Source organism: Mesitornis unicolor, unplaced genomic scaffold (assembly GCF_000695765.1).
Source record: "Mesitornis unicolor isolate BGI_N332 unplaced genomic scaffold, ASM69576v1 scaffold12249, whole genome shotgun sequence".
Taxonomy (NCBI): domain Eukaryota; kingdom Metazoa; phylum Chordata; class Aves; order Mesitornithiformes; family Mesitornithidae; genus Mesitornis; species Mesitornis unicolor.
Genome location: NW_010209305.1, coordinates 1,141 through 23,660, shown reverse-complemented (window position 1 = coordinate 23,660; position 22,520 = coordinate 1,141). Strand labels below are relative to the sequence as shown.

The 22,520-nt window shown below is 42.6% G+C and overlaps 1 protein-coding gene across 1 annotated transcript in view; it reads left to right on the top strand.

Annotated features, from left to right (window-relative positions):
• Positions 1 to 3,752, top strand: part of CRY1 (cryptochrome circadian clock 1) — a gene marked incomplete at its 5' end in the record, with an annotated part of 17,196 nt that extends 13,444 nt beyond the window's left edge. The window contains 3 exons of the mRNA XM_010192841.1: positions 765 to 836; positions 933 to 1,040; positions 3,083 to 3,752. Coding sequence (XP_010191143.1) covers positions 765 to 836; positions 933 to 1,036 — 176 coding nt within the window. The remainder of the gene's footprint in view (positions 1 to 764; positions 837 to 932; positions 1,041 to 3,082) is intronic.
• Between the last annotated feature and the right edge of the window lie 18,768 nt (positions 3,753 to 22,520).

Genomic DNA, 22,520 nt, shown 5'->3' with positions numbered 1-22,520 from the left:
ACTCTTTCCATATATAATCAATTTCCACACTTTTGTGTGGATATTCTTACATTGTGGAGGCAATTTTTGTTACTTTAACTATACAGAAACTTAAGCTGTGGTTTGTGGTAGGTCAAAGTTGCAATCAAATTTAGCACAACTGTTTCTTTGTTTGCAGTCTTACAGGTTGTGTGTTTACTGATCACGAAAGGCTGTAATCTGTGTTATGTTTAAGCATCCAGAGCATAGCTAGAGCACCACAACTCTTCAGAATAAGAAACTTTGCAAGTTAAGATCAAGGTTGCCAGTGGTTTACTTGAACTAGATAGTTCACTTGAACTAGGAAATAGTTTGGTCTTTCTTTAAGTTACGTGTGATTTTGTTTTCACACCTTAGTTGTGCTAAGGGTTCACTAGTATTGCTTTGACAGAATAATAAAAAGAATGAGGAGGCTTGGCAGAACAAATTTATAACAACTTAGAATTCCAAGTGTTTGGATATATAAACATTCTGCTTATTGCAAATGTAATGCATAAATATGTACGCACTTAAATTGTTAACTGTGCATATATAAGTGCATATATATTTAACTGCTGTAGACTGCCATAAGGCGCTCTTTTGCATAAGAACTCTTCTGCATTCACGATGGTTTCTGGCAAGATTTTTCTTGATGATGGAAAATAAATAAATTGGCTGCTTTTTGCTGCTGTAAAGACTGTAATTGTACGCTTGCTTGCCGTTCTAAATTTTATTTATTATAATAAATATCTACTGTATCTGAACAGGTTACTGTCAAGCAAGTAGTATCTTACACTATGCTCACGGAGACAATCAGCAGTCACACTTACTGCAAGCAGGTAATTTTAAAGAACAACAAAAAAGCAGAAACGCTATTCCTAAATATATAGAGGTGCAATAGAGTCTTAATGTAAATACTGGTTTTAAATTATCAGGAAGAACGGCTCTTGGTACTGGCATTAGTGCAGGGAAACGTCCAAATCCAGAAGAAGAAACTCAGAGCGTTGGACCAAAAGTCCAGCGACAGAGCACAAATTAAACTGGTAAGATCTGAGACACCTTAAAGTTACCCTGTTAATGAGTAAATTCCTGTGCAGATTTTGTCTATGGTAACATTCATATTGCTGCAATGCAAAGGATCCTAAATTATTGCTGTAAATATTTCAGTTCCAGGTTCTGTACAAGAAACCAATACAAAAACCTCACTCTAGAGAGTTTATGAAGCATGAGATAGGAAATAGTTATAAAAATAGAACCAGACCGAAGATTCAGACACAGGTTGAGGTGTTGGTGAAAAGGAGATGTGCAAACTGGTTTCACATACATTAGCAGAGCTGCTTACGTAGCTTTAGTTACTCTCTGCTCCTGCGTATCGCCTTCAGTTGTGCCAGCAGCACTGTTTGTGTGAATGTATGGTGACCTGAATCAGAAGTCTAACACAATTTAAAAGAAGAGGCTCAGAGCCTGGATTAAGAGTTTTAGACATACAAGTGGACTAAGCAGAACATGTTTTGGAGAGAGAGGCTGCAGAAAACCTGCAAAATGCTAATGTAGTATTGCATGTGAAGACATAGGAATGAGGAAAACTTGGAGACTTGAGCACTTGTCGTTGGTTTGTAACTGAAGCAGGATGCTCAGATTGCCAAAGTTTGTCTAGAAAAGCTGTTGTGAAAAGTACTCGAATTTGGAGGTGGCGGCATTGCTAGATAGGTGTATGCAAACAGGTGTGAAAGTGTGTAAAGAGAAGCAGTAAACTGGAAAAAGAGTTTGATGTGTGTAAAATCATCAACATGGAGAAGATAGCTGGAGTTTGTGTTTTGGGTAAAGTTACTTAGAAACAGGATAGAGAAAAGAGAAGGCCAAAGATGTTATACCCCTTTCCCCAGTGACCTTTATTTGAGAGGAATAAGGAAGATGACCTGAAAGACAAGTCAAAGAGAAATTACTTAGGAGGAAAGACAAAGAATGGAGGGCTCTGAAACAAGACGGGACAAGATTTCAAGATGAGCAGTGGGGCTACATAGATTGAAGGTGACTGAGATGTCATTCCATCCTTATCTTTTACAAGAAGCAAGTCAAGAGTCAGTCATTATGGAGTTTGGAGAAGAAGGAAGAATAGCACGTAGGTGAGATAATAGAAAGTGGAGAGACTTTGGTGGAATTGAAAGATGGGGATTCTGTACAGCAGGTATAGAAGATACATTCAGCATCTCTAGAGATAAAAAGGGGAATTCAATCCACTTCATTTGGATTTGACAGCAGGATCTAATTTTGCTTGTTACGTGGTGTCAGCACTTTGACAAGTTATTGTGGTGCGTTATGAACAATTGTGTTGTACTGATTTGATCCGGTGAAGAACCACAGCATCGTTGCTATCAAGCCTGTCACTTAAAGAAGGGAGCTGAGACCTTAGTGATTGATCCATCTGCTCTTTTCTCACGTACTGGAAGCTCTGTAAACTGCGCTTCTGTGTTCTCAAACTGATTTCTGGTACTTGGATGGGCCTGAGTGGAACATAATTCCAAGAGAGTCCGTGTTTCAGTAGCTGTCTAATCCTTAGTACGTGTAGATTCATTCAGCATCCATGTTTTGTATTGCAGAATTCCTTAGGTGCTCGTGTCTGTGTAGAAGAAGTGCCTGCAGAACGAACGTCTGGTTCCTGCTTAAGCTCTTTTTCAATTGAGAGACAGGTTGGAGGGGTTTCTAGTTTGGCAGAGAAGACTCATTTTGTTAGGGGTGTTCAAAGCATGCTGCAAAAGCACTATAGTCAAATACCAAAATTAGCCAAGATCTTGCTCAAAAACACTGCTGGCAAAAGGATGTATGCCTTCTGAGTGGCACTAAAGTACAGAGGATGTTAGGTTTCTGTTTTCTTCTTTTTTTTTTCCTCCCCCTTTTCTTCCCCTTTTAGCCTCTAAGGATTAAGAAATAAGAATTCTTGAGTATTTGGGCCAACACAAATGGGGACAGGGCTTCCTGCACTGAGAAGGGGGGAAGGAATATTGGTCCTTTTAATTACTTCTGCCTTCTTCAAAGACTCATTACAAACTGTTTAACAATAATTTGTTTTCTTTTATTCTTGCAGCTTTATTGGAAGAGAAGATACCACTCAAAGAACACACAGGACAAAATTCTTGCCACTGTATTGGAACTGAAGTGTTGTGAGAGTACATATACTAAAATGCTGTACTTTTTCATAAATGGTTTTCAATTGTTCTCAGTTGTTGTAAAAAAGAAAAAAAGAAGTCCAATTTTTGGAATGCATTATTTCTAACTGGCATTTCTATGGTTTTTAACTTTTTAATGACTCTTTCACAAAGGGCAAACTGAGTTTTGTATATAAAGTATTTGGTGAGGAATTTGCTAACTTAATGTAAATATAAACATTCATGATTAGCGATAGACCCATCAATATATTTTTTATAATCTTTCATGTATATGGTAGTAGGAAAAGCTGTAGTGATGTTCTGTAAAATGGATGGACATAGAAGGTTTGAAGTTTTTAAATTTTTAGATTCCAGAACTTGACCTCTGTATGATCAACCTCATATTTTCATAACGTAAGTGCTTAGGACTGTGTTTAATCAAATACGGTAGAGTTGTAACCTTTACTAATCGCATCTGTATATAAGTCATACATATGCCAACTTTTTGTCAAGTTGTAAAATTTTATGTATATGTCCAGTCCTTGTATTTCCCAGTTGCCTTGTTCAGTAATGACATACCTTGTTAATAAAAGGAAATTGTGTATATATACACATATGTTTGTCTTTTGTGTATGCTGTTGCTCCAGTGCATATTTTTAAACAAAACTGTTTCAGGAAAAATGAAGGGAAACGTAGTTTTTAGACTTAATCTGGCAGCCCCAGAAAGTGAGCTATATTACCTTTCACTTCAAGTTTTGTGATACTGAATCAAAACACTATCCAAATTATTTGGGCCTTTTTGCTGAAATTTCATGCATGTGTGTATTCTTACCATTAAATGTTTTTTCACCAATGTATTTATTAAGTGTTTCTTCCAAATTGAAGGGGTTTTTTTTTCCTATAATTGCAATGTGCTTGATATCCCAGTAGTCTTTCCTGCACTGCAGATAATTTGCCGCTCTTTGAGGATGTTGATTCCTAAAAACACCTCAGGTTTGCTGTCTATTCGGTACTGTCTCATGTTTAGAAAAAGTTGTATCTAAATGTTTTCTCAGACCATTAAGGTCTCCAAAGAAGCAATCTGAATTACTGCATTTTACATATTATGTGGTCAGTTGCCTACTTGGGTGAGTGCATGAATTAATTCTCATGTGGGAGGAGTTCATCTTGTTCTTAGTGTCCCATGGGTGACTTCCAGTCATGAGGCACTTCTGTGTGTTGGTTTAAACTTCAGACCAGATTTATGGGTTGATAACATGTGCAGGAGGGCACTTGCTGCAGAATAAGCTGCCTTGGTTCTGCTTGTTCCTAAATTTTAGGTGATAATAGTTAACGTACATATCCCTGCATATTGATTTGGATACAATAGCCAAAAAAAAAGGTATTACTAAAAAAATAACAGTCATGCTTACTGTCTTGAGGCAGTGAACCTGTGGCTAATTTTGAAGAAAAAAAAATAAATTCAGCAGTGAGAATGGAGCAGCAGATGCTCTGTGCTTTCCACAGATCAGTCCAAGTAGAATGGGGAGGTTTCCTAGGGACATACATAATCAGTAAGATGAACAATTCTTCTGTATGATCTACAAAACCAAACAGATAAAAGCTCTAGGTCTGCACTGTTTTAGGAAGTGGTTTTTTTTCTGTCAAGACAAGATCAGAGTGGGTTATTTCTGCTGACTTACATGACAAAGAAGTCATACCATCCCAATGAAATATTCCACCTAGCTTTTCAGAATGAACAGGCTACGAAACTCCCACAGAGAAACTTCATCAAGGTAAGAATGTGTGCTGAAGTATTGCCTTTCCTCTAACCAGTCTGGAAGTTCAATAGGTGAAAGGACATTTCCCAAGGAGTTAATGTCTATGGTAAGTTAATTCCTTCATCCTTAAATGCTAAAGGGAGGATTCCTCTTGCTGTAGACAAGTCCTTAGATTAGCAAAGGAAAGTCTGTGATGCAGATGCTACTTCACTTATGTGCTGGGTTGAACAAATTCTGGTGTCAGGACTGCAGTGGAGGAAGTAAGAGTCTGTAAGGGGTTTAGGGTGAGACAGGGGAGAAGTTGCCTTCTGAGTAGCAATAGCTTCATAAAAGCCCTTTGCTCCGTGTTCTTCCCTCCCACTAGTACATGCTGTGACCACAGAAATTTTAAAAGGCTGAGTCTCTGGCTGCTCAGAAAAACTGACCATAACTATTGTAACATGCAGAGGTTTTCTTCCCCCCAGCCCCCACTACCCCCCACTGATTTTTCAAGGGGGAGTTGGACATGTGTTACAAACCCAGCATGGATAAGGGCCAGCACATTGTTTCTTGTTAGACCTTTCCTCCAGAAATGGAGCTTACTCAAGAAAGCTCTGATCCCAAGGGATTTAGCTGGTCCTTCCCTGAGCTGGTAGGGGACTGATAGTTTTTGGAAACCAAACCCCAGGAAAAGTACTCTGGAAGTGTGCAGGGACAACTGTAGCTGATATTTGTGATGGGGAAAAGAAAAATAACTTTCGAGTGTCTTTAGGCCTTCAGAAACTGAGTGTTTCCAAAGGAACTTGTGTGGTCTGTGTTGTACTGGTGCTACCTGCTTACAGAGGCTTCTGAAAGGAGGGGAATTAAAGGAATTAAATTCAGATGAAACCTGTAAAGGCGCTGCAGTGGGGATCCTGAGCTAATTTGGAATGAGAAGTATCTATCAGAAACGAATTTTATGCTGGGCTTAGTGACACAGTTGACTGATTTCTGTTGGAGAGAAGTGGCATTAACATGAACCCTTCCTGTAACTTAGAAACTCCCCCTGTCCTCAGCAGGAGCAGGGAACAACGGTGAGCTGCGATACCTGTGTTTACTGCTTCCCACCTTGTCAGGAAAAGGCAGCTTGGAATTGAAGCCGGGTGCCTGTGCTGCTCCCCTGGGTGATGGGGTTTGAAGCCTGGCATTCATTATGGCCAAGCTTGCTGCAAGTGTCTGGGGACTGTATCCCTGGGGAATTGTATCCCTGCATCTACAGGTAGTTTGAGCCACTGAAAGCAATGCAGAGGTAAAAAAAAACCAAAACCCCTTCAAGGTTTTGAGGTATGTTTGAAGTAAAACTATTGTTGTTGCCTATTTATTAAGCTCCATGAGCTTTATTATTTTAAAATTATACTTTAAAATTTTGTGGTAAATTAAACTAAAATGTATGCTTGAAGCAGTTTTTTTCCTATTTGCTGAAATTTTAAATGAGGAATAACGCCCTCCTGTCCTGAGTACTAGCTGGAAGGCAAAATACATCATTTCACTACGTTGCAAGCTATAGAAGCCAGGGGCCTGGCGGAGGCACGGTTGTTCCTTGGGTGCAGGGGTTTGCACGGTGATGTGCCCTCAGTGGCGGCTGTCGTGAGCGCAGCACACGGTGTCACGGGCGTGGGACACCCAAACTGTCCTTCGAGGTCTTCCCTCATCGATTCTTCCCCCTCTCCCTGCGCACTCGGGAGCAAACTGCAGCCCGAGGAAGGATCAATCCCCGTTCCCGCTCCCTCCTTGCCGGTCTCTTCCCGCTGCTCTCTCGCTGCTGGGCTGTAGATGGTGCTGTGAGCGCTTGGCCGGCGCAGAGCGCTGCAGGGAAGGCGGGGGTTCGCCGGGCGGGGCTGGGGGGCAGCCCTTGGGGGCAGCCCGGCCCGCCCGCCCCCTCACAGAGCGCGATGGAGATGGCTGCGGAGAAAGAGATGCGGGGTCAGCTTCTGAAGGGATTTAAGACTGCCCTTGGGCTAGAAGTTTGGTTTTGAGAAGGGGAAAAATCCCAAGTCTCAATCATCCAAAATGTTCGGAAGGGGAAATAACGGAGAAATGATGGGATTGCTGTAGAGCGGCAGCAAGAGCTGCCCTGTGTTTCTAAATTAGAAACCAAATCTCTCCTATTCTGCTAAAAGTTGATTTTCAGGAACGCTGCCCTGTGTGTTTGACTGCCTAAGCATACGTTCTCTTTTTAAATATGCTTTGCCTAGAGATTACTTAAAAATTGGCTTTTGAAAATGTAGTCAAGCTTTCACCTACCCGAAACATCTGTTAGGCCACCTCTGTCCCCTGAGGACCCCTGTGACCAGAGCATGGAGCTGAGACCCCTGAGATTTTGATTGTTGCCTCTGCTCCATCACTGACCTGCCTCAGGTGAGTCTCTGCCCATTCCTACGTGCACAAACTCTTGCTGGTATAGCCGGGTTGTTCTGCTTTGCTATAGATTAGATTAGATTAGATTAGATTAGATGAATCATGAGAGAGAGACAACCTCCTCTCTCTTGCTTGTGCTCCTTTTTTTTTTTCCTAACAGGAAAGAGTTAGGCAAGAATTCCCTCCCTTAAAAGACCAAGCAAATAAAATCACACTTTAGCCACTCAGCTTCCAACTTGAGTGTTTATTGCAACTGTTTTTTCCCAGAAATTCAAAATTTTGAAGGTGGTGAAAACTTCTGAGTAGATGGGAAATTTACACTGATCCAAAAAACCACAGGGAAATCTTAAGCAGACATACAGAGATAATTTTAAAGTTGATTTCAAGGGATCTAAGCTTCTGATTTTTATTTTTGTGCACTGAAAATGCAAAAAGTTAATTCGATGTTAAATTTAAAAATGCAAATAGAGTTGGTTGCAATATTTTTTACAAAATCTCCTGCAGAACATAGAGCTGGAAGATGCAGAAAAGAAAATTGAAAAGATACCCAAAATAAACTTCTCTCTTCAAGATGCTGTTGCTTTCCTGGCTTGCAGTAGGTCTTCATGCAAATTTCACAATCTGACGCTCTTAGAAAAGAGCTGCAAAATGCCAAAGTGCAGCCAATGAATGAGATCACATCCAAGGACCTGCGGTTGATGGAAGCTTGTGCACCTTATGCCAGGTAAATTATACTTTTCTCTGATTTTCTTATCTCTGCTAATTATACCTCACCCAGGAAGATAATCTTGTTAACTGTGATTATTCTGCCTGGGAGTAGTCGGTAAGCAGATAAATAATTAATAAAAAAGCAATTTACATTCAGCAATCACAGAGAGGGAGGATTTTCTTCAGATCTGTTTGACTTTCTAGAGCTTCAGACTGTGTGGCCCTTGCAAGGTCTTTAATTACCTGGGTTATACGTGTTCCTCACGTGCCTTTTATCCTATCCAAACTAGGAAGATTTTTCAGGAAAGTCATCTTTACCTGGTGGTAGATAGAAACAGAGCACTGAAACAGTTTGCCCCAGCAAATATTGTTAAAGTTGCGTTCAGACCTCAGGGTGACAGCCACACACACAAGAATAGGAGATTTCAGGGAAGTTTAGCGAATGGATGGAAGAAAGATGATGGAAATAGGGAAGGATTTTACAGAAACCTGAGAGAAGGAAGAAGGAAAATTGAAGAGACGGTGTAAGGAAAGTAGCCAGCTGAAGGAAGGAAGTAAAAAATCAGATGAGAAATGGAAGTGCATTGGCAGATGAGGCTGCATGAATAAATTTAGCATCCATTGTGCCTTGACTAACTGAATAATTAGTCTTTTTATAACATAAACCTTTTTTGAGGGGGTGAGGAGGGGAAGAAATGCCATTTTGCAGGCATTTTAGGTATTGCACAACATCACAGTTTTCTGAAATACTTACAGTGCATATGGCTTTGGTTTCCAAGTGGCTGGGGATCTTGACAGTTTTGGTCCCAGTTCTACCATCAGCTCCTCCAGGGAAGAGCATTACGGGCTGCTCTCCCTTTTTCAGGGCAGCTGAGCTGATGACCCACCAGGTGCTTCAGCATCCTCCCTGTCTGCTCAGCCAGCTCAGAAAAGCACGGCTGGGCACTTACGGCAGCAGCTTGCATCATGCAAAGTATTTATATATGTGTATTTTCTGGTAATTAGCACAGTTGGGCCTTGATTTTATTTGTGACATCGACTGCTACTAATTACAGTACTGATGAGGGGACCTCTCCTCTGCCATGGCTCCCATTACTAGATTTCTGCCTGGGATGCTGGGGCTCACAAGAGTCTTTTTCTCTGTGCCGTATATCTGTTGAGGCTAAACAAGCCGCGATTTTAGGTGCTCACTCAGGCTGTGGTGTTGGGTGCTTACTGAATGTTTTGGCCAAGTTTGGTAGCTACGTCATCCAGCTTGGCTCGTGGGTAGCATGGGGAGCATCGAGCTGAGGGGCTGTGTGACAAAAGCCATGTGCAGGGCAACGCACACCTTGTAGTCAAGCAGGGTAGCCTGGCCTGCCCCGCTGTGGTCCAAGTCACCCCAGGGAGAAATCAGGACCATTCCCTAATTCCTTGTAGCTGCCTGGGCTTGAGGGAACAGCTGGCTCACTGAGGGACAGCTGCCACTAGCAGGGCTCTTTGCAAGCTCCGATCAAGACTTAGAGCCTGTAAATGGTCACGGTTTAGGAAACACTGGTTTAATCCTCTGGTTTAAGGACCAATGTGTTGAGTAGAAGTGTAAAGAAAACCGTAAGCTCACAACTGGTAGAGGAAAAGTTACCCTAGTACATGTTTGAATGTACTATCAAAAAGATTTATTACAGTATTATGCTCCGTACCGTAAAATGTCACCCAAAGTAATGAAGTTTGTAGATAGAAGAAAAATTACTGAAATGTTATCTCTATGACTGCATAGCATTTGCACGGCAAGGCATTTTGTCATGTGCTTACAGCCCTAATCAGACATGTATTTGTGGATCCAGATAAAGAATAATGCAATTTTGAAACCACAACAGTACTGCTTGATGAACCTTCATTTAATTCACAGTTTACTACCACCAACAGAAAATCCTGGGCTGATTCTCAGGCTATGTATGCATGTCCCGTGGAATCAGTGGGCAGGTAGAGCAGGCACAAGTGAGAGAAGTCGCTTTCCTCTTTCTGCTCTCATTAACGTTTGTGGAAAATTGTGACAAAAATGAAGCCCTGGGAGATGTTTCATATGCTTTCAAATTTGCATACCCATCCTCAGGATCTAAATCAAGATTTAGACAGTTTCTAAATAATTCACGACAGCAAAATGTAGTCAGGGTACCAGATTTGACCAAATTAATCTGAAACTGGTACAATAACCTCTTTCCTACAGGTGCCATGAGTCCGTAGCTCATGCCCAAATTCAAAGGAATACTCTCTTTACCTGGGCCTCGGCCGTTAGAAACATTGAACACCTATAGTCTCCCCAGAAATGAGCTAGCAACAAAATACACAGGTGTGGGGGCTTATCTGTGTAGACTGTGCCCCAGGTGTAGGTCCACCTCTCCGTGATCTGAGCAGAGCCCTGAGTCTCACCTCCGGCTGTCCTAGCAAATGCTACAAGGCACAGTTCTCTGTGTGTAGAGCCAAGCCTCAGTTTCTAGGCATTCTGCATTGTTTGGTGGGTCCTGTTTCCAGTTAGCGTGATTTATGTTCTACTATCGCTCCTGCAAGAGCTGGCATCATCGTATGGAGTGTATTTACAATGGAAAGAGATTCCTGCGGCTTCACCGGGGTGGTGGTGGTGGATTCCATTCCTCATGTATCTTAGCTATTTTTAGCAGACTGTCTTGGGTGGGTTTCTGTCTCTACAGCTATCATGACATTATGTATTTTAACATGGCAATGATTACGACCTGTAAGGTTTTTTTGGTCTCTAGTGCCCCAAAAAGAAAAATCAGACCCCCTTTCCCCCACTCAAGGAAATCTCTCTTGTGTGCAAGAGCACTCATTCCCAGGACAAGTACAGATGAACGGGTCTCTTTTTTTCCTCTCCTCCTCTTATTTTTCTGTTTTTTCATCTGCAGTCTGATGAGTGTGGCATCTCCACTGGGTGCTGGAGGCATGCAGGGGTGGGTTCTCTTCCCGCTGGAATCCCTGCTGTGCCATGCCTTGTGACAAGCACCCACTGGCAGATTTTCCCTCCCATTTCCCTCTCTAATTTCTATCTGTAGTTCTTGTGCCCGTCTGCGCACAGGCTGTGCTGCTTCTAATTAGGAAGATAATTTTGAAACATCTCTTGAACTCTTGACCCTAAGGATTCCCTCAGAAGAGGTCCCTCTGATCTAGGGAGAGCTCTCTCACGGGTTGCCACTCTTCATGTGAAAATAGGTAGGGTGTAATTTGCAAATATTTATAAAGTTCTGGCTAATTGAAACTGCTGTTAATTGCTCATGATTTCAATCCAGACAGCTGGTTTGTTTTTCTGCACCGCTCCCAGAGGAGAAGTTGCATTACTCGGGGCCTCAAACCCCCAGAGGCCTGCTGGTTTGCATAGCATATTGTCTTTCTACCGCATTTTCAGTAACACTTTGACGGAGTAATAAAGGCAACTGCAGCTTGTTCCAGGCATTGAGATGGAGAACAGAAAATATGTAAAGCTTTTTGGGTTTGAAAATTTGGGAATGATTGCACTGGGAGCCAAATGAGCACAAAGAAGAGGAGCAGCAGAGCTGTCAGCTGGGGCTCTGAGCAGCATGGCAGGCCTCGTTAGGAGGGCAGGCCTTACCAAGCCTCTTAAACAGTAATCTGAGGTTAGTTAGACTTCAGCTTTGACTCAGACTGGCTTTCTGAAGGTCCAAATGGAAATACTTCATTACTGCAGAGAACATTTCACCAGAAAATTATGCATGCTTGGGTAGATCCCACTGGACAGCTAACAAGCAGGAATAGCAGGAGAAAGGGAATGACAGAAAAGCTGGTTAATACTATTCCTGAGAGACATCTGTGAGAAGAGAGGGTGTTAGGAGCAACCAGGAAAATTTAAGCAGCTGCAACAGAAGAGGAGAGATCATTTGGGGTCCAATAAATCAATATAGTAATTAAGAGCCACGTAATTACAAGAATGTTACAAACAACTTAAACACAGCAAGGAACAAAAAGATAGACAAAAGGAAAGGAATCTGCTATATACACACGTATATATGAGTGTGTGTACAGCCTTGTATATAAGAAAAGGAATAGAGGATCAATAAAAGCAGCAGTACTCTTGAAGGGAAAAGATTGATGAGCTGGATATTGCTGTGGAACTGAATGTCTCATTAAAGACAGTGAATAACAAATGGTCTCTGGAAATGGGGGAAAAAAAAAAAAAAGAAGGAACTGAAGTGAAATCCAGGCAGCAGGAAATTCAAAGCACCTACATATAAGTGAAGACATTATTCCAGCTGCATCTGTGCGGCCATCTCACAGCCTCAAAGAGATTTGTGCAGTTGCCTTCAGCTCATGGGACTGGGCAGTGGCCTCCTCTGGCTCCATGACCCTTCCTGTGAGAGCAGCCTTATGCATACTGCTGAGGATTGGGTGCAGGAGGGACATCTGGATTGGGCTGCAACACAGGTGAACACATGCTCTGTGGCATTCAGCAGGCAGGACCTAGAAACCACAGAGCTGTTGGCTCCATTGCTTTCTGGGGGCTTCACTCCTGTTGTCTTGTCTTAAGATCAGGCAGGATGAAGCTGGAGGCAGTGCCTGATGAAGTCCTGTGAAGGGCAGTCAGTCATGCCTGGTTCACCTGAGGAGTTGGTTGCCTTCCTTGGGCTTTACATTAGGGCTTCGTTTTGCAGGCAGGGAGGGCCTGGAGGGCTTAGTCTCCCCCCTTCACACCAGGGCTTTACCAGCCCTACCTGGCTGGCAGCTCCCAGCCCTCAGCCAGCCACAAAGATGCTCAGGGCAACCAGGGCATGGGGAATAATTAGTTCAGACCAAGCAAAACCTATATAGTCTACAGCAGGAGCTAGCAGTGTGGGACCTCTTGGTCAGCTCATGTGTGAAGGAATGAGCATAGGTCAGATCCAAAGCCCCCTGACAGCAAGAGAAAATGCCCAGTGATGTGAGCTTTTGGCTATGCGCTCCTCATGGCTGAACAAACTTCAGTACATTGGAGTGTCTTAAGCACACACTAAACGTGTGAATTAAGCTACTTTTTGTTTCTCCTGAGACTGCTAGCTTTGAGGAGAAACTCAGTAGGTTAAACTGAGAAAAAACAGCCTATCCCAGAAGAGGGGCTATGTCTAAAGGAAGCTGGGAAAAAACAGACAGATCAACAGAAATGTTGATAAATTGTAGTTGTGACACATTGAAAAACAATGGAATGAAAATGCTATAGATAGAAAAGGGGTTTATTTGAATCATTCATATTAGTATCTACCCTATGCCTGTTTATATTTGATATAGTTCACAGAGTGAAATGCCCTAATTTAATTTTTTAAAAATGGCTTTATGCACATAAATTGTACCATCCACCCTTTTCTTTTTTAAAAGAAGTTCTTAAACTTTTTAAAAAACATAATCTCTTCTAGCTAGTGGTTGTATTAATTTGGGAAATATGGTGAGAATCAGGGGAAGAGGCAAATACATACATCTGCTATTTATGTATATCATTGTATTGTCCATTCCTTATTTATTGCCATCTAACACTGTATTTAATGGCAAATGCTAATGACTGCACAACTACAAAAAATACCAAGGAGACAGACGACACCCAGTAAGACCCTCCAGCCAAACTGAAATTCCCCATAAGATCTCTATTAATTAAAATCTCTGCAGATGGGTTCCCTTAATTGTAGGAAATGGAACACAATCCCTATAATTAACTCTTCATTCAAAGGCTTTTTTTCACCCTCCAGCATCTGGAATGAGCAGCAGTGATTGTGTGGCACTTCATTGCTGGAGGCTGCAGCTGCATCTCCAAAGCAACCCACTGCCCAGCGCCCCACACCAACACCAGGCTCATCTCTTCACTCACACTCCTCCACCAACCCTACCGCGCTGCACTGAGAGGTTTTTGTCTTCACGTGGATCACAACGCTGATATCCTCTAGCGCAACACCCACTTCTCTTCTCTGTGATGGGAAATGTTGGTTCTTCTTGAAGGTCATCTTTGCCTGGGCTGGAGGGTGAGCACCTCTAATCTGTCACAGTGCAGGGAGAGATGTCAAGCTGTGGAGCAGGTGATATCAAGGAGTAACCGAAGAAAACTTGCTGTCCGCCTTGGAGCAGCAAGTGGTCTTTAGGGCAGACCTTGCCTTATGATGAGTTTGTGGGCCATCTAGCAGTGTGGCACCACCAGCCCATGAGGACTGCCAGCCAGTCCTGTGGGAATTTCTGCCTCTGTCTCCAGAGCTTTCGGTTTCTTCCAGCACAGCTCTGACGTGACACCTTTTCTCTCTACTCGTATAACTAAAAGCCTTGTCCAATCCCACAGCATTTTATGTCCTGGTTACTGCCATACCACATCTGCTGGGAAGAGCTTGTGTGCACTGCTGCTGGTAACACAGATGACCAAGACATTGGGTATGGATAGGACCCAATCCCTAAGGGTATGGTAACTGTTACAGGGAGCAGCTGCTACAGAGAGCACTTACATGCACTCCTTAGCTAAAGGTTAAGTCATCACCACTGGTGTTAAATGTCCTTGGGCTTTTCCACAGATGGACCACACAGATGGAAGAAGTGGTGGCACCTTGCTCATGGTGAATTTCAGCACAGAAGCCTGAAAAAATGTATTTCTGACCACATACCAACTCACTCAAGGAGCTTTGCTGCTTTTTGGGAAAGCCATAGGACACCATCTGGAGACAGGTCACACGGTAGGACGGTTTCAGGGGACGTGTGGGTCTGGAATTTAAGTAGATACCTGGGGTGACTCTGCAGATTGCAGCCCTTCCTAATATCAGTGTGGACCCTGGAAGATCCACAGCTCTCTTCACACCTCTGCAAGCACAGGGCAGCTCTTCAGCAGGCATGTTCCTCTTACCACTCCTTTCCGCCCGCAACGACCAACAAGGCTCCTGGTTTCTTATCTTGGAGGAGCTTCAGTGGAGATCCTTGTTCCTGGGGCTCATAGGCATCAGAGCTGTTCTCCAGGAAGCCATGGGATCATGGGACCAGCTGCAAGGCTGATGTGCACATTGGCTTGGAAAGGCTCCCCAGGAGAGTTGCATGAGAGGAACGGGGGGGTGCAGAGGGCTGCCTTCTTCCCTGCCAAAGCTGCAAAAGCAAAGGTTTGTGTTGGCATGGTGGAGAGCACACCTAGCTCACAGCTGCATGTGGGACAAGTAGACCCAAAAGAAGACAATGCACAAGCCTGAGGTAGGAGCTGCAGAGCCACGTGGTGTCTTGCCCATCTGCTTAACTAAGGAAATTAACTTCACGCAACATGGGCTTTCCGAACCAGACCTGATCAGGAACAGCACGTTCAAAAGAGTAAAACATCTATGGGGCGAGATGGTAATATACAAAAAATTCATTGGCTTTCCCTTTCTGCCACTCAGTATTTATTTTACTGTAGTATGTGGGTATGCACCCAATATAAATCACTGTACACTTCTGCTGAAGGCATCTCCATGTTGTGCAGAGCAGCACTGTACGAGGCGGATGTTTTACTGCTGCTTCCCACGCTTGTCAGCAAGGAAAGCCAGTAACTGACATAATGATCATTTAATCGCTCATGTGCTCTTGCTTTGTTCTGCAACAGCACTGTCAGAGTTTTCTATCTATGGTAGTTGTCTTTTTCCTGATCGTTAGGATGAGTTAGTTTTAGGAACACAAACCTGCTTTTAATCAGTGTTTTTAAAAAATAGATTTTCCTAGAAATAACTCAAGAGCTGGGATCACTGGAGTCACTTGCTCCCTGAGATGAGCTCTTGGCTGCTGTGAATAGCTAGGGTCTGCCAGACACTTTGCAGACAGTTTCAGGCACATTTTGCTCATTGTAGCCAAACCAGACACCCTTCTAACCGCAGAAATTCACTGTTGGGGTGGGCAGTGCTGTTCTGAGTGAAAAGTGTGATCCCTATACTTGTGCCCATGTCAGGCACTAAACCTGTGTCTCAGGGGAGCTGTGTCCAGTTTCTCACAGTCACATACTGAACAGCAATTCAGTCCACAGAAAATTTTCGGAGATGATGAAAGAGGCCTCAGACTACAACCCCCAAAATTACATGGCTGCTGTAGAAGCCTTGCACTGCAAGTCAATTTTGAAGATGTGATATCCCTTAAAAAATAAGGAAAGGTAAGCGTATTTGTGCCTTTTAAGGCCATGGGATACCATGCAATGGTGCCACACAGGGCCCAAAGATGCCCCTTTTTCACACTCCTTGACAAAGGTGCACCATCCCTTTTGCTCTTTTGGACAATATTTACTTTCTGCTGTGCTCCCAGGTCCTCTGAGGTGACTCCTCCTGGTTCTTCTCTCTGAGAGCCCACAAGAGCAGCTGCAGGAGTAGCGGTCCCATCCACACCATTGCTTCTGAATCCAGTGCTCCTCAGAAAAAGGAGTTCATTCCATTTTCGGCTTGCTAGCACCATGCTGGCTGGCAGCTGAGTCCCAACACCGCAGTCTGCAACAGTGCACATGTGCCCTGGACTCCTGTCCTCCACCTGGAGCCAGAAGTGGTGTGGATACCCACCTTAGCTGTCTCCAGAGGGCAAACCCTGGTGTCACTGGAGGCCTTGTTCTTTGAAAGGCTTGAACTGCTCAAAGGACAGGACTTGGATCAGACTTGCTTCTGTCCAACCTAAATGAAGCTTCTGCATATGTTTAAACTTGAGGATGTGGCTAGGAAGGATTTTTCCTCATTCACTGTTAACCAGAAGACTGATTCAAATTTTCAAATACTTCTCCTTCTGCCAAGGCCATTTAACCTGCAGGAATACACCCAGCAAATTATTTTTCTTTATAAGGTTTTGCTTGGTATTTCAAGAGACTGCTTTGTGCAAATTGCTACCTCAGTGAATGCATCTCACAAGCCTTTATGATGAACTAATTAATTTTGCTAAAGTCACTTTAGTAGAAGCATTTCCTACCTAAGGGCAAGGTAACCACCGTCACTCAATGAATTTTTAAATGCTCTTTTTTTCCTTTTGTTTCAATGGTCTTTGTTGTTGAGCTATCAGGTATTATGATCACACTATAGACTTTTTTTCCCCACTACATATATGAGAGTGTAAAACTGTAATTATTGATTCAACTGTACCTTCAGCTTACAAGAGGCTGTCTAGTGGCCACAGTGGAGTCCTGCTTTTCTACTGCCTACTAAGTGGAAGGCAATTCTTTTTTAGAGCTTCCTAGCCAGAAAGCATCTTGCTGGCTTTTCACACCACAGGCTTGTTCCCATGCTTCCAGAGTCAATAGGAGTTTCATCATTGATCTGATTTCTTTTTTTAAACTTTTTTATCTTATAAGGCAGATTATAGGCAGTAAGATGATGTAGAGCCTGATCCTGACTGTACTGAAGTCAATGCACAATGCTCATGGATTTTGGTGGCACTGGGTTAACTCAGTTGCAACTATATTTGCAGGGAGGTGAGGACTGTGAAACATGCTTAGCTTACACCTGCCCTAGCATAGGCATAGACACAGAATCTGGTTTGACATCCTTAGCCATAATCGTGTGGGAAATCACTAGGTACTGACTTACCAACTCCATGAAACCAAAGCACAGCCCGACAGCTCTCATGGTATCGGTCTTTCTAGGAGTGACCCGTGCACACTCAGGCATCTCTACCCAATCTTTGGACATCTAATTTATCTGTTACTGGGGTGATAGCTGCCTTTTCCACTGATCTTTCAAGGTAAAGAAGACTTTTGCAGGTTTTCTTTTCCCAGCTCTGGCCCATCCAGTGCTGTAGTAAAAGTAAATGCAAGTTATCTGAATGTATTCCCTTCTCATTTGAGCAACATCAACTTTAACTGCTTTTCATATACCAAAATCATTTTACCTATTTAAACCTGCTTTCTACCATTGACGTGTTGCAGTAGGCATGAGAATGAGATAGAAATACAAGAAGCAAAAGCCTCAAAGGGCCTCCTGCTTCTGGCTACTTTGATTTGTTGTCGTTGTTCATCATCTTGATGGTATTGACTTGCCCTCACCCTGGCACTACCCAACGTCTCTGAGGTGGGATTTGTTTCTTTTTGTATTCCTTCTAGGGGGAACTCTGTGCAACAGCATTTTTTTAGGAGGATATGTTTATAAATGTTCACATACACCAAATCAGCCATTCTCAAACATAGGGCATTTGGTCTGAAAGGGGAGTTTGGGCTCAGGAAGAAACGACAGGACCAGAAACATTGGAGAATAGCAGTACTTGCTAAATGTAGCTGGGAAGAGAAAATGATCTCAGGGAAATAACTTCAATGTTCTTGCCTTTTTTCAAAACTTCTGGGGCTAAATTTGACCCAGTAAAATTTTTAATTTTATGAACTTCCAATAGAAATACTGATGCACCAGGAAGGCATAGACTGACAATCAATGACTCATCAGTCTTACTTTATGGACTGTTTCTGCCTCCCAGCTCTTCTAATTAAATATTCATTGCTTGAAAATGCCCTCCCAGTGTGTCCTTGCTGGATAATTACAATCCCCTCACCTTGGCTCTGAAGCCTCTCCTGCAGATCAATGCACCAAACTGCTGCTCCTTACCCAGGCAAATCTTCCCCCAGCTCCCTGCGTTTGCAGAGGGCAATGTTGTGCCTCTGGGGTGCTGAGTGCCAGGTCCTGATCTTCTTCAAGACCTTCCACTTTTCCCTGATCAAAACAAACAAGTTCAGTCTGATGTGATCTGTCTTTCCTAAAATCACATTGCATTTTTGCCTCCATTACTTTTTTCTTTCTCTTGATCATTATTTCCTCCAATATCTGTTTTTAAAAGTTGTACATGAGGTCAAACTAATGAACTGTACCTTCTAAATGATTTTTTTTTCCCCCAGCTCAAGATCTACCCCCAAGTCTTCAAAACTCTCTCAGTCTTTTAAGTGCCTGCACAATCTCCACTGCTTTTTGTATGTTAAAAATATTGCAGTGCTTGGGGAAAATATGCATAACCTTGAACTGTCAGTATACACAGGTTCTCTGGCTGTTCAACATCAAATTAAGTTTTCAAAGGAATTGAACATGGTGCAGTTTATGACTTTCACTATTTCCAGCCTTAAATTTGTACATATCGCAAAGTAGCCTCTGCTCAGTTTTGCCGTCGTATCAATAGTTAACAAATAGGCAAAAATGTTCATCTGTTCAATTTACTTGAGTCTCTCAGATCAATAGAAAGAGTGTCTCTTTTTTTGACTTTCCTATGCAAAAATGTCATCAATTATTAATCAAAGCAGACTGGATTTCATTGAAGATTTGAGTTCCTGCAGCAAGATACTGTATCCTTAAATGTTAAAGGTGCATTCTTTCTTATAATGCTGTATGCTAGAGTAGCTTTTAATTGCAATATGAAATGGATCCAGTGGTAAAGCCTAAATAAGTGTGAAATGTGGGCTGCAGTGCTTTCACACGCAAAGATCTTTAATGTGAGTACAGGGGGGGAACATTCACCTCTGTGTGAGGAGTCAACAGGCCCCACATCATCTTTGGAAGAAAGAGTGGGGGATGCCAAAAACTGAATTTCAAGGCTGGGATCTCTTTCCTGTAGTGATCTCTAGTGGTCCTCATCCTGGCTAGCAAAGAGGTCCTGGGAATCCTCAGCCTGGCGGGGCTGTGACAGGGCCAGGGCTGCTGAGGGAAAGGGGGATGTTTGCTGGGTTGGGACTAGACCTTGAACCAACTTTCAGGAGGCAGCTTCCACTATTTATTTTAAATCTCTGTTGGCTCAGTTTAAGCCATGCCTGTCATGAGCATTATGTTTAACGCAAGCTAAAATGACTTAAAGACTTATTTAGAAGGACCGTGAACCCTGTCAGAATTGATAACCAAGGCCTTGCTAGTGTTATTATTTTCACATGCTCAATTTATCGAATATTTGCAGAGAATGAATTGAAAACAAAGTGCTGTGTTTGTGTGACATACTTAAATTATGTATCAGTAGCCCGAGACACTGTGGTTAGCCATTAAATAAATCATCATAAACAGACCAATTCAGAATGATCTATTTCTATATTTACATTTGTGGCCTATGAGAGGAAATGGAAGCTTTTAACAGAGGAAAATACTCCATCCTTCATGGGGTCCTCTAACTAAGGTATCCAATGCTAGTAAAAATGGTATTTTAAAACACAGTATCAGATGGGATTCCAGCTTCTTCTAGGAGTGGAAGGCAACCACATTTCTTTGCATTACCTTTTATTTTTTATATGATGTATGTGTTCATTTTGAGAGAGAAGTAAGAGCAGTTTGTTGGCTGAGCTTTCTTCTTTATTAAAAAAAAAAAGCAAAGAAAATTGTTTTCTGTTAATTAAATTTGAATTCATCCCTTGAAACTCACCTGCCACAGAGCTCAGCAGGCAGGAAGAGGCAGTCCTGCTGGCCCTGGAAACAGTTGAAATGCTCCACTTAATTGCAGTTGGACCAGAGAAAATGGTTCTTCTCACAACAGCCTCACAGATTCAACATGTGTGCTCAAGCGTTTGTGCTTTTCTTTTTACGGCTGCAGCTCTTGGAGCCGTGAGAATTCAGTTGTCTTTTCTGGAAAAAAAAGAGGGGAAACATTTCTACCTCTAATTGTGGACAGGACTGAAAAAGAGGATCCCTAGGGCTCAGGCATGAGAAGGTAAGTAAAGGAATTTCAGGTTGGCGTAGTAAGCTCATCTGATGAGTACTTTTTTTTGAGCCCTTATGTCTGGTCCCTTTGAGTGGACCAGAGGTTGGTTATGCTGCAGCAGGATCAGGCCCTGTTTTTCAGAGCCGTAAGGTCAGTTACACAGGTGGCAGGTGAATTAACACAGGTGATCAGAGTTAAATGCGCACCTGAAATGTATCATCCCCAAGCACGTGGCTGAGGTGGGACCTGACTTCCTTAGAGTATCTTACCACAGGGTCTGTTTGAGCAAAACATGGCATCTACCAGGATGTCTTAATGTAAATGAGACCTAAGTTAGCAAAACTGAAGCAATTTTTGGGATCCTGCTCTGCTTTTTGATAACTGCTTTATTTATCTAATTTACATGTCAGTTGGGTTGGAAAAAGTGAAACTCAAGTTTCATTTTCTTCTGCAGAGCTTCTGGTTTATTTAAGGTTCCCATCTGCATCCTTTAGCCTGGCTCTGTATTAGCAGCGACAAATGCTATGAGAGAGTCCTTGGCTTTGGAGTTTACTTTTCTAGGGGGTTATATACACAGAAGAATCTTGTTTATTGCTTAAAGAAAAGGATCTTAACCTGCTGATTTCCCTCCAATTTTTTCTGTTGACCTTATTGTGTTAGTTTTACACTGGTGCCTGATTGCAAACGATGAACCTCCTAGCTTTCAGGAGCTTGGCAGTCCCTTCTGGCATTCGTGATAAAACCCCTGATAACCATGGATACTCTATAAAATATGAGTACTCAGAGATACTGTCTTTCTGTGATTGTGCATTTTTAACCCAAGAACAGAAAAAAGCTTCCTGTATTTACATTTTCCTGTCTCAAAAAAGCCCAACCACAAAGGCACAGCAAAATCAACACTGAAAAATCACCACAGGCTTGCTTTTCCCTTTGTATAAATATGCTGACTTACATCAGCTGAGATCTGAACCCATGTGGGAAACCTGAGAAGCTGTATCTAAGTGTCAGGAATAGGCCTTCCTATATTAACACCTTGCAAAAAGGGGAACAAGCTGTTCTTTAGAAGGATAAAAAGTTGCACAGCTCTGTATGTGAATGATGGATCTGTTACACTTGCACAATTTCACTAAAGCTTCACCTGGCAAGAAAAATGTTCTGTGGAAGTATCCCCAAAATACTCAACACTGCCAATGGTGTCAGCCATGCAAACACCACCTCTGTGTATGTCGCTGTATGTAAACCTGGTGAGCTAAATGTTTAACTGAATATTTCTGCTCTTCCCCTTTAACCTAACAGCTGTTTGCATTAGCAAACAAAGTCTAATATTTATGTGCGGAGTCACCCGCTCTGTTTCCCTTCACCATTTAGCTTTTATCCTGGAGAATTACTCTCTCGGGTGGTGCATGGCTGCCGTAATCGCTCCATGGAGGAACCCTGTCTCTCAAAGGAGAGCTGTACCAGTGAGACCAGAAGATAAAAGCTGGGTCTGTACGCTTTAATTGAGACCAAAAGTTATTTTAATCAAAATCAAAAGGCACTGCCACGGTCTCTCTGTGACTGGAAGAAACACAGATGAGGATAGAAAACAGGTCTCTCACTCCCTTTGAAAGTTAACCTGCATAGAATGAGAATTGCCTTTACAGGAGAGGGACAAAAATACTGCAGTTAAGCACTTAGCATCCACACAGTGCTGGTGACTGGAGAGGTCCGCAGTGGCTCAGGCATGTGGGTACTGTGTTTATTTCTGGTGGTGAAGCTGTGGCACAGAGGCGAGAGGTTTCTTCAAGGCTGGAGAGATTCTGGGGTAGAAATGGGGAGAGAAAGGACATTTTGTGATGCCATGCTTGCAGCTCTTTCCCCCTGGAACCCTCATGTGGTACCAAGGAAGCTGTGAGATGCTGATTGAAGCTCCAATAATTTTCTTCTCTCTCTGGCTGGTGAGTACTGTTGTTAA